The following is a 16,960-nucleotide window of genomic DNA, read 5'->3' on the forward strand; positions in this document are numbered from 1 at the left end:
ATTCTGTGTCAGGTGGTGTTGATCTCTCAGAGCCCTGAGGAGAGGAAATAAAGGCAGCATTGATACTGCTGCAGGGGAGAAGAACACCATGTACTGTATACACACTCGTAATATACTAATATCTAGTTTTACTAGGAAGTAATGTGATCATGACTGTATATTGACGACGTGATGTAGCTTCAGGGAGAGATAATCTTCTAGACTGATTTTTCTCCCTTTTCTCAGCCTTCACTCTGTGTTCCACTGACGACAAGGTCAGCATCCGTGGCCCTGCCCTCTCTGAGCGCCTGACCAACCAGATTACTGACTCTGGTTCTGTGCTTCTGGTCCTCCATTCCTCACACAACTATCCCATACTGCAACTAGCTGGACCTGAAATAAACAGTGATTTTATATTTTACTGTGATCACTCCTGCTACAAACAAAAAACACAAAGTGTACAAAAGGCTGTGCATTCCAGTTTATTTTATATCAAATTTCCCCATAATCAAACTCTGATGTACAAATGAAAACTGGGATTCAACATGCAGGGTTCTGCCTCAGCAGACTGGCCTTCAGCAGGAGTAATGCTCAAAGCAGACCAACTGACAGAATCAAATCCTGGATCCATGTCATTCCTTCCCTCCTTCCTCACCCCTCCCTTATCACGCAGATAAAAATACATTATTGATTAGTTGGTACTGTTGAGAAGGACTACAGGCGCTGCTGAGGGTCAAACAACATTCTGCACTGTGAGTGGGGAGTGCTGTGTCACTGGCACACCTGACCACTCTGACATCTGACACAGTCTTCTGAGACCAGGACAATACGCAGCATGGTCACACATTCACACACAGTTCATTATAGCAAGTCATCTGTGGACAGGTATGGGATTGGGATGAGAGGAGGGACAAGGGCCCGAGGTGAGAGGAGGGATGAGAGAGGTGAGGGGAGTTGGGAGATGAAGGCACTTGAATTCTCCCAGGGGTTGGGTTAGGTCAAGAGGTTAGTGGTCAGAGTGGGGTTGTTTGATGTCAGAGCAATGACTATATATGTATATGAATGGACAAAGCAATCAATCACATGACACTATTCATTCCTATGTGAAGATTCAATAGTGCATTTGAAGCCAAGGAAGTCGTTAAGATGGTGTCTCATGTGGGAGATTTATGTAGACATAACATGTGCAGTTTGAGTTGTTGCAGGCTAGCTCAGTGCTGCCCCCTCTCATTGACTCAAGTTGAAGGCAGAACAGGGTATTGCAGGCTACTATACAATTTTAAAATAATCGGTTCAAGGACATACATCTAGTGTAATAGAAGCAATTATTGGTACCATGATTGTCTTCCATTTTTTTATTACATGAAGATTGCCATATTCCCATTCACTATAATGGGGATCCTGTTTTCTGCAAACAATGCCTGCAGTACAGTGGTCAGCCTTGAACTTTGTGGTGTCAATAAGAGGGGTTTAGGTGTCAGAGGTCATGCACCCCAATGGCAAAGATAAACAAAGGCAAAGAGAAACCCAGTTTGCAAATAAGCTCCTGAATAATGATAATGTAATGATCAAGCACAGAGGGGACACTGTGTGTGTGTATATAAGAGGGAGAGTGTATTTCATTGGCACCCAAAATTAAACTTGCTTCTGATCTCTCCTCTGGTTGGCACGTTGACCCTCTGCTGTCTTGTGTGTGTCCGTGTCAAAGGGCAGCTGTGGTGGCATAAGGCATGAGTACAGTGATGTCAACTGATAAACAAATGGGGGAAAAAATACAAATAATCCAGCACTGTGAGTCACTGTTCATCAGCTGGACGGGGAGGAGAGCGCAGATTGGTTCCTTGGCTTGGTTCCGTTTGTGTTCTAGAACCCTCCATAGACTGCATTGCCATAAATATCACTGTGGTTAGTGGAGTGACAGACACAGCCATAGGAGCACGTGTTCTCTATGGAGGAGGTATCAGCTGTGTCTGTGTGTGTAAAGCACTGACAACTCAGTTTGATGTGATAAGAAGAGGTGTGAGGAGGGTGGTTAAGCTGGTCTAGCAGACCTAATCACTGCTTCTCTACTTCACTAAAGACTGGGGTGGACTATAAAGTGCATACTTAAAAACCCCAGTTAGACGTGTGTGTCTGAGTTCCTCCAGAGCAGGTTATACCTTATACCACAGCCTCACACATACACACCTCTACAGAGTGGAGCACAGGACACTTTAAAATATCTTACATTTGAAATTACAGCTATGGAACAGCTCTTTACAATAATCAATGTCTATTTAGTTACGTAGGCAAATATGAGCAACAACTTAAAAAACAACAACAACCTCATCCCTTCCTTGTGAGACAATACGGTCTACATCTGAAGACACCCTACTGCCTATATATAGTGCACTATATATGTCACTGAACCTTTGGTCAAAAGTAGTGGACTATAAGCAGCAGGGTGACGTCAGTGGAGGCTGGTGGGAGGAGCTATAGGAGGACCGGCTCATTGTAATGGCTGGAAAGGAATCTATAGAACGGTATCAAACATATGGAAACCACGTTTGACTCCGTTCCATTTCAGCAATTACAATAAGCCTGTCCTCCTATAGCTCCTCCCACCAGTCTCCACTAGGTGACATTTCAGACTCCCAGTAAGAGAACAAACTGCTTTGTAATCCATTAGTCAGGTTTCTAAACTCTCCTCCAGCTCTGATTCCATTAGTCTGGTGTGGCAGAAAGACACATGATTATTCAAGCATCCTTTGTTGCCCCAGCAACCAGGAGAATAAGTGTTCTGATTGGCTGTAGCGGGACCCTCCCTCCATATTCTGACCAATCAGAGGTGAAAAGCAGTCTTTGATTGGCTGTATGGAGCCGTGCGGTCTTGCCATTATAGGAATTGTGTCTTATAGGAGGATCTAAGGGTCAACATCCTCCAGATCACTCTTTGAATCACCAAGCATCATGGGAGACTCAGAACCCTGAGATAAAGAGAGAGGATTACATGAGACGTGGCATTTCAGAGTAAAGAGATATGTAGATATAGTTTTTATGAAATCGATTCAAACGAAACTCTCCAGCCTAGATTTAAAGCCCCGTTCTGAGAAGTTGCAATATCTCTATTCTTGGGCTGTTACTGTTCTCTTTATACATTCTACCTCTGGAGTTTTCCATAAACACACTGTCAGACTGTGTGTACCTGTCGGAGGCTGCGGTCGGCGTTCTCGTTGGCTGGACTACCGTCAGAGCCGTTGCTGCTGCCAGATGGCTCCTTCTCGTTGAGCAGTGCTGTGGCGTAGGCCAGCGTGTCCTGGGCTGAGATGGTGCGCTGGAATGTTTTGGCTGTTGACGTCTCATTGGACACGTTGCTCTGAGGAGTCCAGTAGTGTTCCGACATCTGACAGAGAAACACACTGTTACTCTAACGCATACTCTACTTTCCCACACACACACACACACACACACACACACACACACACACACACACACACACACACACACACACACACACACACACACACACACACACACGCACACGCACACACGCACACACGCACACACACCACAGGAGGTTTGTGGCACCTTAATTGGAGAGGACGAGCTCGTGGTAATTACTGAAGTAAGTGCAATGGTATCATATACGTCACTCATAGTTCAGGTGTTTGATGCCATTCCATTTGCTCTGTTCCAGGCATTATGATCTGTCCTCCCCTCAGCAGCCTCCTGTGACTCACACGTACATATGAGAGACAGGTCTGAAATAGTCTGCTGGATTGTGTGTGTTATTTGTGCTTGATGCTTGCCTTTTTCTGCAGCCATTGCACTGCCCAGCTCCAGTGACCAGACAGATCTTTAAAATAGTCCTTAGCAGGAACACACCTGGAGACACACACTTATACGTTATGTGAAACCAGGAAGTGTGAAATGAGAGGTTTTCACAGAACTGAAAAATGTGCAATACTTTTGATGTATTTGCCGCAAAGGTCCAATCTACCCCCATTCAATATTTTCAGCCCGAGACACAATTGTGGTGACATGAACACATTTCTCAAAACGGTCTCTGGAGGAACTCACTTCTGTGCCAGGGTAACCAGGAACTTGACACACTGATAGCAGCGGCTGCTGTCCACATTGTTACTCTGGTGCATCAATGCTGCAAACAAGAGAACAGAGTCACACATGTTAACTCGAAATGACACCACGACAAGGTTCCAGTTTAACAAAGTTTACTACAAGGTAGCCATTCCACTCGAGGCTAGGTCCATCAACAACTAGACTCCCTGCGCAGGCGCACTCTTGACTGAGTGATAGCCCCATAATAACAGAAATATAGGCATGCTTAAAACATGAACTTAACAATCTCCCCCTTTTCTTTAAAGACAAATAAAAAAACATCAACAACATAATGAAAAGTATTATTCAAGCTGCCACTTTCCATTACGGAGAGCCTGTAAGACCGGATGCTCCTTTTTTAGTCAGACAGTCAGCCAGCTGTTCCTTTGTGGTCGACCACAGAATCCGCTGGATTCTCTGTGCTTGAATAAGTTCCTTGATGCTGCTAATCTCAAGACGAAGTCTTTTCTCTGTGACAGACTTGGTTGACTTCACAGCATCAACTAATGAGTAGTTGTCAGTGACACAAACTACAGGTAGAATGTGCCGTTTTGTCTCACCAGTGGAAAGCTCTGAGAACAGAGTTGCAAGAAAGATCGCATTGTCAATTCCATCCGCAAGAGCAAGTGTTTCTCCAGCAAGTTCGGACAACCCTTCTGATCCTTTTTGACTGCCAACAGAAAGGTGAGAATCTTCCTCCTTCACCCATTAACACGATTAGACGTCTACCTTGTGTGCCTCCATCTGTAAGGTTCCCTAGCGAAGAATCACTGAAGACAACTAGTTTCAAAGAGTCATCTTTTCCAACATGCTGAAACTTTAAAAAGTCACTTGTTGTGATTTCAGTTTACAAACAATTGTGTTTGCCTCATGAATGGGGCGGCAGGGTAGCCTAGTGGTTAGAGCGTTGGACTAGTAACCGAAAGGTTGCAAGTTCGAATCCCCGAGCTGACAAGGTACAAATCTGTCATTCTGCCCCTGAACAGGCAGTTAACCCACTGTTCCTAGAAAATAAGAATTTGTTCTTAACTGACTTGCCTAGTAAAATAAAGGTAAAAAAAAAAAGGTTTGTACAGTGGCGTGTTTTGTGATTGATGCCAAGTTGCAACCATCAAACATTACATCAGGTCTACTATGTCTAGCAACCCATAAAATTTGTCCTATCTTTGACCTCAATTGATCAGCTTCAATTCCACATAGAGGGGAATTCCTTTTTACGGCTCTTGAAGAATCCAGGTTGAAGATTCTTCAGTTCAGTTGCATCAGTATTTTTCCATCAACTGGAATAAAAACTCTATGCCAACATAACAAAAATCATCATTCTTCATGCTTCTCACGGCCGACCTAGAAAACAGCTTTGAGGTGTGGAATCACAGTTGAAGCAAAGGTCTGTGAGCCACCCCAGATAAAGTCATCAACATGACAGGCAAAGGTCTGTGAGCCACCCCAGATAAAGTCATCAACATGACAGGCAAAGGTCTGTGAGCCACCACAGATAAAGTCATCAACATGACAGGCAAAGGTCTGTGAGCCACCCCAGATAAAGTCATCAACATGACAGGCAAAGGTCTGTGAGCCACCCCAGATAAAGTCATCAACATGACAGGCAAAGGTCTGTGAGCCACCCCAGATAAAGTCATCAACATGACAGGCAAAGGTCTGTGAGCCACCCCAGATAAAGTCATCAACATGACAGGCAAAGGTCTGTGAGCCACCCCAGATAAAGTCATCAACATGACAGGCAAAGGTCTGTGAGCCACCCCAGATAAAGTCATCAACATGACAGGCAAAGGTCTGTGAGCCACCCCAGATAAAGTCATCAACATGACAGGCAAAGGTCTGTGAGCCACCCCAGATAAAGTCATCAACATGACAGGCAAAGGTCTGTGAGCCACCCCAGATAAAGTCATCAACATGACAGGCAAAGGTCTGTGAGCCACCACAGATAAAGTCATCAACATGACAGGCAAAGGTCTGTGAGCCACCCCAGATAAAGTCATCAACATGACAGGCAAAGGTCTGTGAGCCACCACAGATAAAGTCATCAACATGACAGGCAAGTACTCCAGTCACATTGCAGTCTTGATCAAGCCAATAGAAGACTGCAGGATCCACTTGTGACATTTTTCCACCTGTATTCAGCATTGTTGCCTTGACTTTGTTGTACCAGTAGTGATGCATCTGCCAGGCCAGACACACACTTTAGTTTCCATGTACCAGTAGAGTGATGCATCTGCCTGGCCAGACACACACTTTAGTTTCCATGTACCAGTAGAGTGTCTGCTAAATGACTTAAATGTAATGTAATGTAGAGTGATGCATCTGCCTGGCCAGACACACACTTTAGTTTCCATGTACCAGTAGAGTGATGCATCTGCCAGGCCAGACACACACTTTAGTTTCCATGTACCAGTAGAGTGATGCATCTGCCTGGCCAGACACACACGTTAGTTTCCACAGTGTTCCTTTGTTTTTAGCTTCAGGCGGAGGTCAGATGTGAATGTCCCTTGACAGCTCTGTTCCCTGCAAAAATGCAGATTTGATGTCTATGGAATTAAGATTCAATTTTTTCTGGCAGATCACTGACATCAGCAATCTGAGTGAGTGAGGAGCATGTCGGTGAATCTTTTGAGAGTTCTTTCGCAGCCAGCTCCTCAAAACCTCTAGCCACTATACGTGCTTTAGGCACTATTCCAGTTAAGGATTCTTTAAGGGTACACACCCACCTTGTTGAGACGCATTTTTGGCCAATGTCTTTGACTTCCTCAAACACTCCATTTTTCCTCCAATTACTGAGCTCATCTAGCTTAGCTGAGTCAAATGACACGTCCTTTGTTTGAAGTACATCATCATTTTGAATGTCATTCTGTTTTTCTCGATTTTCCATTGGTTCAATTCTGATATTATCTACAAGTGACAGGTCAGCTGACCCTGCTATACCAGAAAGTGTAGCTGGTTCAGATTACTGCAAGTTGTAACAGTTCTGGTGTTTTCCTTTGGCTTTTCCTGCTCGCCCATTGACGGTTGCTGTATGTGGAATACCACTTTCTCTGTCCATGTATTTAACAGTTTGTCCAGTTTTCAGATTGGAACAACCATGTTCTCTTAACACATGTGGCTGTTGTTGAATGTTTTCCTCATTTGAACGCTCAACAGTATTATCTGTGGCATGGTTGAAGGTCTCTGCTCCATTTCCTGTGTCAGTTTCAGTGTCCATATCATTGGATGCGACATCTGGTAGGTTTGTGTCTGTTACTGTGTCCTTTTTGTCATTTTCATTAGGAGACTGATTCTCAGCAACAGCCCCTCTTTCTTGTTGATCATTTACTTTCCGCAATCTTGAGTGATGCACCCTGACAATGATGCCTCTGTGCCTCACAAATACCACCACACCATCTTGGCCAATGACTACTCCCGGTCCTTTCCACTCGACAGTCAACTCGTTTGTAGTACACTTTGTTTCCAGTCTCGTACTTCTCATCATCATTATTCCCTGAACTGCAGAGTAACTTCTGAAATCTGTCAACTGTAGCATGTCCAAACTGTTTGTGAAGCTTAACAACACTTTGTGTTTTTCTTTTGTGTTCATGTTCTCTGTGACTGTCAGAATCTCCATGTGCTCCGTGTCCGTCAGAATCTCATTTTTACATGGACTCTGAGGTCTTTGTCCAAAATGTTTACACAATAGTGGCCTGAGGTAGTAAGTTCAAGAGTCACTGGTTGTTTAAACATCAATGCCTTGTCATATTTTATGTCTAGTACAGCCCCTGCCTTCTTGAGGGAAGCTTTGCTTAATAGTAAGGGGATATCTGTAGGGACCACCTGTTTCAATGTGACACTTTGTCTGACCAATTTTTGCTGGTATCTTAACTCTCTTGGTGGAATGGACAATTCTCCCATCTCCAAATTTGAAAGCTCTGTTGCTTGGTGTGTCAATCATATTTTGTACTTATTTCATATTTAGTTCATGGACATAGCTATCAAGCCATCTTGCGCCACACACTGTCCGTGTACATGCAGTATCAATCACAGTAGATCCTAAGGATTCAACTATACAAATCTCAGTATCAGAAGCAGATTCATTTGAAAACCGTGTAATGTTACACTGCTCTATCTCTGTGTTTACATTTTCCTATGTTAGTTTAACTTGTTCATTTTTATGAGGACAGTCTTTAAGCCAATGGTAAGTGCTTTGACAAATAGCACGTTTTGATCTCCTTCCATATTTGTCCAGTGGATTTGTGCCGGGAAATGGCGCCCTCTTCTGGTTATCTTGAGAACGTGACTTGTTGGCGCATTTTCTCTGCTGCTCAGTGTAATATGCTGAATCACTCACTTGCATTCCATATGTTATTAGCGCGACAGACGTCTTTTCACCAAAAATTATTTTAAGTGCCGACTTCATTGACGCAAAAGTCAGCACAGTTTCTCCCTAGACAGGCAGTATCTAGCCACTTGAAAGCTAACACTGCATCCGGGAGAACCATGTCGTACTTGCGCATCGAAATCAGTGATGTAGTCTGTCATAGCAACCGAAATATCTCTCGTAACATTGTCAGTTTGAATATGCCTCGTAGGCACGGTCTTTCTCTTCTTTAAGAAGTACAGAATCCAGTGCTCTGATCAAAGTTCCCATACCGTCATCCTTGTTCAAATCCTCAACGGATATTTCCAGTACTGTATCTCTCGCTCTTCCCTCAAGCGATAATACCACCGCAAGTGCTTGCTTTTTCACGTCAGATCGGTAACCCGTGTCGATTCCAAGTTCATTTTTACCAACTTTCGTACGACCTCGTCGAAGTGAGGTGGCACATTGTAGTTATTAGCCATCGTCTGCTACCAATGTTAACTCGAAATGACACAACGACAAAGTTCCAGTTTAACAAAGTTTACTATAAGGTAGCCATTCCACTCAAGGCTAGGTCCATCAACAACTAGACTCCCTGCGCAGGCGCACTCTTGACTGAGTGATAGCCCCATAATAACAGAAATATAGGCATACTTAAAACATGAACTTAACAACACACACACAAAAGCCCAGTGAAGAGTGGAAGGTAGCCTACCTAGCAGACCTTTCTCTGACTCAAAGGCGTACTTCAGTCTCTGAGTCTGAAGAGGATCCTCCACCACCTGAGAAAACACACACATTACACATGCAGTCTGGAGCTGGCATTATTCAGTGTTTCCAAGGATACGCAGAAAGGTTTGATTGCCAGCTGTCACTCACCAGCAGCTCCTGCAGTAGCTGGAACACGTTCTTCAGCTCATGGGGCGGAGCGGTCTCCAACTGAGTCTACACACACATGAATGGTATTGGATGCGTTTTGTGCTGGGATTTTTAGTTATCTGTGATAATGGATTTGTTTAGTGCTGGGAGTTGTAGTTCTTACCTTGAGCAGCTGTAGTACTCCCAGGGAGAAGGGTTCATTACAGAAGGAGCAGTACGTCACCATCTCTATCAGCACAGTCAGAGGGCCGGACAACTCCCGCACCGCAAACATCACCTACACACACGGAAAAAGTTACAAATACAACCTCTTCCATATAGATGTGTCAATGTGTGTGTGTGCATGAGACTGTGTATGTTACCTCCAGCAGGTAAGGCTGTCCCTCGTGGGTGAAGAGCGAGGCCATGATGTCAGCGTCGAGCTGGAGGAGGGTGGAGGAGGCAGGGACACTGCTCACATTCAGCTTACAGACACCTTGATCTGAGAAACACACACAATCACGCCAGGTTACACACATCAGCGTATTATGGAAGCATCCTAACTGTAGTAATGTGTGTTTGTGTGTGTTACCATGTGTGTGCTGTGTGTTGAGGTCTGAGTGGAGAGTCATCAGGGCCAGAGTGGAGTGCAGGTGCAGGAACTCTCTGGCTTGGGCTGGACTCCACCTCCGATTCTAGAGCGAGAGAACGAAAGAGAGATAGAGGACGCAAGATAGAGGGAGTAAGAAAAAGGTGATGAGCTTCCAGAACCATCAACAACAACATCCTGTCATATTAATTTGTCTGCAGATGAGCAGGAATTGAGTGTGTGTGTGTACCTGGTTGTTCTGTCTGTTGGGTCCGAGGAGGAAGATGAGCATCCTGCGATACGCTGAGTGTTTCAACAACAACTGGCACGGACCAGAGCCCTGGGAGAAAGAGATACTGGATATCAGAGTGGATCTGTCTGTGTGCATGTAATGTGTTCACATGGTGCTTGTGTGTGTTACCCTCTGAGCAAAGTTGCTGAAGAGGCTGAAGTATTGGTTGCAGTGTTTGACATTCTCAGGAACGTCTTTGTCCAATAGGGAGAGGAGCGCATCGGTCAGGCTGTCCAATCCAGAGTCAGCGAAGTGGAGAGCACTCTCTAAGGTTTTCTCTAAGATGGCTGCCACTACGACCCTCACCTCCCTCACCCCACACTCCAACAGACACACCCTGGAGGGAGGAGAGAAAGAGAAGATCAGCTGGATTGATGAGTAGTAGATCAGTTGGATTGATGAGTAGTAATGTAAGTACTATAAGCAGTAGTATTATGTTAGTACTGCAGTGGTTCCGTGTGGAGTGTAGTAGTATTATAGTTGTACTGACTTGGTGATCTCTCGTCCCTCAGGTCCCACCAGGTACTGAGCCATCCAGTGACAGGCTTCACTGCTTTTAGACAGCAGCACCTCCACCGTAGCCATCCATTCCTCTGTGTCCACCCGCAGCTTCTTCTTGGTGTGGAGGTAGGTGTGGAACAGGAAGTGGACCGCCAACTGGAGACTCTCTCTGGCCATGGCCTGGTAGGCTGGGTGCTTCAGCTTTGTCTGCAATCCAACACACATTGCTTATAAGAACAGTTTGGAGAGACAGGCACAACCTTGAATTATGCTGCCACGTCTCTGTTTATCCTACACACACAAACACATACCGCGTTGACGGAGGCCAGTGACAGAGTGAAGTTGAAGTAGTCGCTGTTGTACACATCTCTGTTCTTCATAAACTTCAGGTTCTCATCTCTCACCATCTACACACACACACACACACACACACACACACACAAAGACAGAAAGACAGAGATAGAAAGAAGTTTGTCTGTGTACCACAAGAGTCTGTTAGCTTTCTTAGCCAAAGCATGAACACAGTGTGCTATTAAAGTCTCCTGGTCTCAAGTAAGGTTATTGATTTAAAAAAAACGTGGTCTACAGAACCAGTGTATTTACCTGGTAGATCCTAGCAGGCATCTTCTCCACAAACAGTCCTTTCTTCTCTCCCTTCCGTACGAGGCGGGTCAGGACAGAGAGACGGTCATTGTTGGCCCTGGGGGGCCGAGGGGACGACTGGGGACTGACATCTGGGCTAGAGGGTGCCGAACTACATGGGAGAGAGAGGGTTAAAGTGCGAGTTGTGTGGGTGTATATTTTAGACTGTGTGTGTGTGAGACTCACAGTGTGAGGTCTTCTGCCTCTTGCCTCATGGCACTGACTCGGCTCTTCTTAGGGAGAACAGGAGAGTTCTGGTCACTGATCCTCTGGTAGAACAACATGTAGGCGTTCCAATACCGCCTCCGCACGTCAGGGTAGGGGTTAGCTACACACACACAGATACATACCAACACACACACCTAGAATGGGATGTTTCATCTTTCATGTCATTAAAGCACTACGCAGAAAGTGCTCCGCCATTTACTGGTTGCTAACACTAATGGTTTGCCAAATTTCAGTTTATGTTACAAAATAAGCTAGTATAGTGTAGAGAATCATTGTACCATCTAAACCCCTGTGAAAAATATTCTTGTTCCAGCTGGTGTACAAAACCGAAAGTAACAAAGACACAAAAACAAAACTTAAGGGAAGCATAGAAATACGGCACATAGAACAGATACCCCTTTTTGACTTGCTTTCAAGTGGAATGATTTATCTCTAATTCCCATTTCTATGTGAATTTGGTCAGGTAGCCAAAAAAGTTACATATTAGCACTAATGTACAGAAGGAACTGGAAGAGAGGGGGACCAAGGACACTACCCGAGGGACATCACAACTTTTGCCGCTGAGAATGTTTTGTTGACATCCACTACTTGGTCTACCTGTTAAATAGGACTTACACTGGTCGTAGACTTTAGGCCGGTACTCTCCTCCAAAGCACTCGTACTCCAGAGTCTCGTCATTCATATCAAACTCCTCGACCACGTTGTCATTAAACTTATACCACCTTCCCCTAGCACTGCTGAGGACAGTAGAGGAAAGGAGGGAGAGCAGAGGAGAGGACAGGATGATAAGTTGATAATTTGTGTTAAAAGTACAAGTACTTGTCTTAAACGTGAGATATACATGTGTGTGTGTGTCTCTTACCGTCTGTCCTTGATGAAGGAGTAGTAGTGCCCAGCGTGTGCCTGTCCACTGTGGACTACAACTCCCACCAGTTCGTAGTTCTCTGAGATGGTCACCTTCTTCCTGGGTGAGCCCCCTGCCTCGCCCCGGCAATCTCCCCCCTCCGCCCCCCCATCCTGACGAGCCATGCCAGACACTGTGTAGGGCTCCATGTTCAGCACCCAGGGAAACCTGATCTGCTCGTCGTATTTGATGGAGCGTCCGCTTTCCCAGTCGAAGCCGAAGCGCATCAGATGGATACAGAGAACACTGGGCAGGGACTTTATGCAGGTCCGCTTCACTGTGGTACGCTGGAGAGATGCGCACACCGAGTTAACATAAATGTACACAAAAACACTGGACAGCGACTTAATAAAACACCCTCTTTATACACACACCTTCTCCTTGCACTTTTCGCAGTAGTAGGCGTTGGTTCCTTCTAGCACCTCCCCCCTGACAAACTGGTCCAATGAGATCTCCAGACTCTGACAGGAGGTCACACCCAAGTTCAGCGCCATAAACGTCTCCTCTCGCTCATACCTATGATCAGAGATCACAGGTTATAGTTTATACGTGATGGCTGCCTTTGTTGTGTGTGTGTGTGTGTGTGTGTGTGTGTGTGTGTGTGTGTGTGTGTGTGTGTGTGTGTGTGTGTGTGTGTGTGTGTGTGTGTGTGTGTGTGCGCTCACCGGTGAGGGCAGTCTTTGCAGATCTTCTGATCAGAGAAGATTCCCTGGAAAGTATTCTTGAAGATCTGCTCACGGCCGATTTTCTGAAAACAAGACAGACCCAACATCTCTAGCATTATAAAGGTGTGTGTTGTGTTACATTGTAGTACACACGTGTTAAGTTGATGGAGAGTGTGTGTTACATTACATTTGACATTTTAGTCATAAACTGGCTAAGTGAGACAACACATCACAATCGTATCAAGTCCATTTCTCCCCCCACAAAGTATATATCAGCAAAGACTAGTGCCTTAGTGGGACAAGACTAGTGCCTTAGTGGGACAAGACTAGTGCCTTAGTGGGACAAGACTAGTGCCTTAGTGGGACAAGACTAGTGCCTTAGTGGGACAAGACTAGTGCCTTAGTGGGACAAGACTAGTGCCTTAGTGGGACAAGACTAGTGCCTTAGTGGGACAAGACTAGTGCCTTAGTGGGACAAGACTAGTGCCTTAGTGGGACAAGACTAGTGCCTTAGTGGGACAAGACTAGTGCCTTAGTGGGACAAGACTAGTGCCTTAGTGGGACAAGACTAGTGCCTTAGTGGGACAAGACTAGTGCCTTAGTGGGACAAGACTAGTGCCTTAGTGGGACAAGACTAGTGCCTTAGTGGGACAAGACTAGTGCCTTAGTGGGACAAGACTAGTGCCTTAGTGGGACAAGACTAGTGCCTTAGTGGGACAAGACTAGTGCCTTAGTGGGACAAGACTAGTGCCTTAGTGGGACAAGACTAGTGCCTTAGTGGGACAAGACTAGTGCCTTAGTGGGACAAGACTAGTGCCTTAGTGGGACAAGACTAGTGCCTTAGTGGGACAAGACTAGTGCCTTAGTGGGACAAGACTAGTGCCTTAGTGGGACAAGACTAGTGCCTTTTGTTATTGTGTGTTACCTTGAGGTGCTCGTCCAACTGGTCCACCAGTGAAGTGAAGAACTCATAGGCATCCTGCTGCTCTCGTACATACAGCTCCTTATTCCACATCTTAAAGATCTACAGAAACACATACACCTGTTATTTCTGACCGAAACGTGGGTAGTCAGTTGGGAATGTGCAATGTGTGTGTGTGTGTAGTGTGCAGTGTATGTGTGTGTGTAGTGTGCAGTGTGTGTGTGTGTGTGTGTGTGTGTGTGTGTGTGTGTGTGTGTGTATGTGTGTATGTGTGTGTGTATGGTGTATGTGTGTGTGTGTGTGTGTGTGTGTGTGTGTGTGTGTGTGTGTGTGTGTGTGTGTGTGTGTGTGTAGTGTATGTGTGTGTGTGTAGTGTATGTGTGTGTGTGTGTGTGTGTGTGTGTGTGTGTGTGTGTGTAGTGTGTGTGTGTGTGTGTAGTGTGTGTGCATGTTTAGATACCTTCCAGAAGTTCTCAGGGATGTAGTACTGCAGCTTGCTCTCCATCAGGTGTCCGAACAGAGACTGGACCTGACAGAAAACACTCTCGTCTGGCTGCTCCGTGTCATCCTCTATAGACAGAAAGGCCTCAGCCAGGCCAGGCTGCATGTACAGCTGCTGGAACACAGCATTCATATAGCAGGTGGCTCCACCGTTCTTTAAGCCTACGAACCCCGACACAGAGCGACTGTCCACCGGCGGGAGGAACTGGGAGAGGGGCATGGAGGGAACAGAAGAGAGAGACACGTTGAAGGTAGACTGTATATCAAGAAAACCTATTAGCCTTTCTTATATCGTCACGCACCTGTAACACCTCAGTTCTATCACGCACCTGTAACACCTCAGTTCTATCACGCACCTGTAACACCTCAGTTCTATCACGCACCTGTAACACCTCAGTTCTATCACGCACCTGTAACACTTCAGTTCTATCACGCAATTCTCCATTCACCTCTGTTTCTTTGTTGTGTGTGTGTTTCAAGCATGTGTGGGAGACTCACGTCAAACTCCTTACTGAGCGAGGGGTCTGACTGGTGGTGCATGGACAGCAGTTCTCTGGTGATGAGCTGTAGGTTGGCCACAGAGCTGTCTGCTAGCATCACCAGCACCTCGTAGGCTGCCAATCTGCTGCTGGCCGTGCTGCACTTAGGGTGGAAGTCGTGGCTGGGGGGGGAGCTAGAGGCGGGGTCAGATGTGTTCAGGATGATGCGGGATGCTCGGAACAGGAAGTCATCCAACAGCTGCTGGATCAGAGAAGGACCTGCGGAGAGCGAACAAACACAGACACAGACAGACATCAGAACACACACAGTCTACGAGCTCCAGATGGCCGTACGACCTCCCGATCAAAATCTCAAAAAATGCTTATGTGTGTTCTCACCCAGGTGTTCCTTCTCGGTGCCACAGAGTGACAGTAGTGTTTTGATGAGGCGGAGGTGTCCAGCCTGCAGGATGTTGTCAGCCTCGCTAGTCTCCATCTCAGAGCTCCAGCTGGGCTCAAAGTTATCCAACCAGCTGATCTCATCTTCCAACATGGCTGCCGCACTCACTGACAACACCTCCATCTCTGAACCTGCGGGAGGGGACAGGAACATTCCTCATGGGTCAATGACAGTGTTGGAAAACTGTTGGTGCATGTGTGTGTGTGTGTGCATGCGTGTGTGTAAACTCACTGGTCAGGTCATCCAGTAGTTGACATCGCAGTTCAAAGTATTCCGTACACTGAGACAGCAACCTGGACAGATAGAACAATATTATACACTCAGATACACAGATAGACAGGCACACACTGAACAAAATGGGCCCTGGCGCTATACATCCAAATACATTTAGAACCAACTATAGCTATATGACGCTACATACATATTAGCTTCCATTATATTTTCAATTTTGTCAATCTATCATTAGTCACAGATATGTTTGACAGCAGATCTGCTGTCAAATTAACTTCCTACTGCCTCCCAGCAGCAACGACAACAACAACACGTGTGTGTGTGTACCTCTGGTTGACTCCCCTCATGACAGACGTGGGGCTCCAGAGGGGCAGCTGAGAGGTGAGGACGACTCGCAGCAGGAACACGTTGGGCTTGATGATCTCAGGGAATGCAGACGTGTCTGATTGGCTCAGAGTGTACAGCTGGTCACACGCCACGTGCCGGATCTGACATAGAGACACGGGTTATAAGACACACACTCACCCACACACACACCCCCCACCCACACCCTAGCTACCTCTCCACTGGCTGATCCCAGCAGGATGTCGATGATGAAGTCGCTGACACAGGGGAGGTTGTAGAATGACCCTGGATAGAGACAAACACTGTTAGCATTAGGTCTTCACAAGATAGTGTGTGTGTGTGTGTGTGTGTGTGTGTGTGTGTGTGTGTGTGTGTGTGTGTGTGTGTGTGTGTGTGTGTGTGTGTGTGTGTGTGTGTGTGTAACACGTGTTGTTACCTAGCTGCTGTGTCCGTAGCTGTAGGCAGGTGACCAGTAGAGACAGGGCCTCTCTAGCAATGATGCAGTCTTTAATAGAAACACTCTGCTGCTTCACACATATCCCAGCATGCAACGCTGTGGGCGGCGCCTCGCCCTCACTGCTGGAGCTGCAGTTACTTCCTGTAGAAAGAGAGACAGACATCAGTAGAAGGCAAAACAATCAGAACACCAGAGAAACAGGCTGATAATTCAGGCTGTCGGTGCCATTATTATCCATCAGTTTCTTGTGTGTGCGTGTGTGTGTGTGTGTGTCTCACCAGTGCTGCTGACACGGCTGCGGACCACGAGGGGGAGGAGTGAGCTGTGTTCAGGTCTGATTGGCTGAGGACTGCCGACGAGATCCAATCGGCCGGCGGCTGCCGCCCAGGTTAGACGCATGAAACACGCCACCGTTGAGGTGAAGTCCCCCACCTCCATCGTCTACAGAGGAGAGACAGGGT

At 46.2% G+C, this 16,960-nt stretch overlaps 1 protein-coding gene across 6 annotated transcripts in view; it reads right to left on the reverse strand.

Moving 5' to 3' along the window:
- Positions 1-445: 445 nt before the first annotated feature.
- LOC123996852 (ubiquitin carboxyl-terminal hydrolase 24-like) overlaps positions 446-16,960 on the reverse strand; it is a 42,075-nt gene continuing 25,560 nt past the window's right edge. For 4 of the 6 annotated variants that reach the window (XM_046300631.1, XM_046300630.1, XM_046300628.1 and 1 more), the window contains 28 exons: positions 16,778-16,940; positions 16,479-16,640; positions 16,257-16,327; positions 16,025-16,185; positions 15,698-15,759; positions 15,406-15,597; positions 15,026-15,285; positions 14,487-14,732; positions 14,030-14,128; positions 13,105-13,187; positions 12,814-12,955; positions 12,398-12,726; positions 12,151-12,272; positions 11,494-11,635; positions 11,269-11,419; positions 10,977-11,072; positions 10,655-10,872; positions 10,294-10,501; positions 10,123-10,212; positions 9,876-9,978; positions 9,667-9,785; positions 9,468-9,581; positions 9,305-9,370; positions 9,141-9,207; positions 4,039-4,117; positions 3,768-3,843; positions 3,164-3,361; positions 446-2,945 (listed from right to left, as the gene is read on the reverse strand). In XM_046300631.1, the coding sequence (XP_046156587.1) occupies positions 2,883-2,945; positions 3,164-3,361; positions 3,768-3,843; positions 4,039-4,117; positions 9,141-9,207; positions 9,305-9,370; positions 9,468-9,581; positions 9,667-9,785; positions 9,876-9,978; positions 10,123-10,212; positions 10,294-10,501; positions 10,655-10,872; positions 10,977-11,072; positions 11,269-11,419; positions 11,494-11,635; positions 12,151-12,272; positions 12,398-12,726; positions 12,814-12,955; positions 13,105-13,187; positions 14,030-14,128; positions 14,487-14,732; positions 15,026-15,285; positions 15,406-15,597; positions 15,698-15,759; positions 16,025-16,185; positions 16,257-16,327; positions 16,479-16,640; positions 16,778-16,940 (3,882 nt within the window). In that variant the 3' untranslated portion in view covers positions 446-2,882. Of the gene's footprint in view, positions 2,946-3,163; positions 3,362-3,611; positions 3,844-4,038; positions 4,118-9,140; positions 9,208-9,304; positions 9,371-9,467; positions 9,582-9,666; positions 9,786-9,875; positions 9,979-10,122; positions 10,213-10,293; positions 10,502-10,654; positions 10,873-10,976; positions 11,073-11,268; positions 11,420-11,493; positions 11,636-12,150; positions 12,273-12,397; positions 12,727-12,813; positions 12,956-13,104; positions 13,188-14,029; positions 14,129-14,486; positions 14,733-15,025; positions 15,286-15,405; positions 15,598-15,697; positions 15,760-16,024; positions 16,186-16,256; positions 16,328-16,478; positions 16,641-16,777; positions 16,941-16,960 lie in introns of those variants that run through there. The other 2 variants (XM_046300629.1, XR_006832045.1) reach the window with 2 other exon arrangements.

The sequence above is a fragment of the Oncorhynchus gorbuscha genome, linkage group LG15 (assembly GCF_021184085.1).
Source record: "Oncorhynchus gorbuscha isolate QuinsamMale2020 ecotype Even-year linkage group LG15, OgorEven_v1.0, whole genome shotgun sequence".
Taxonomy (NCBI): Eukaryota; Metazoa; Chordata; class Actinopteri; order Salmoniformes; family Salmonidae; genus Oncorhynchus; species Oncorhynchus gorbuscha.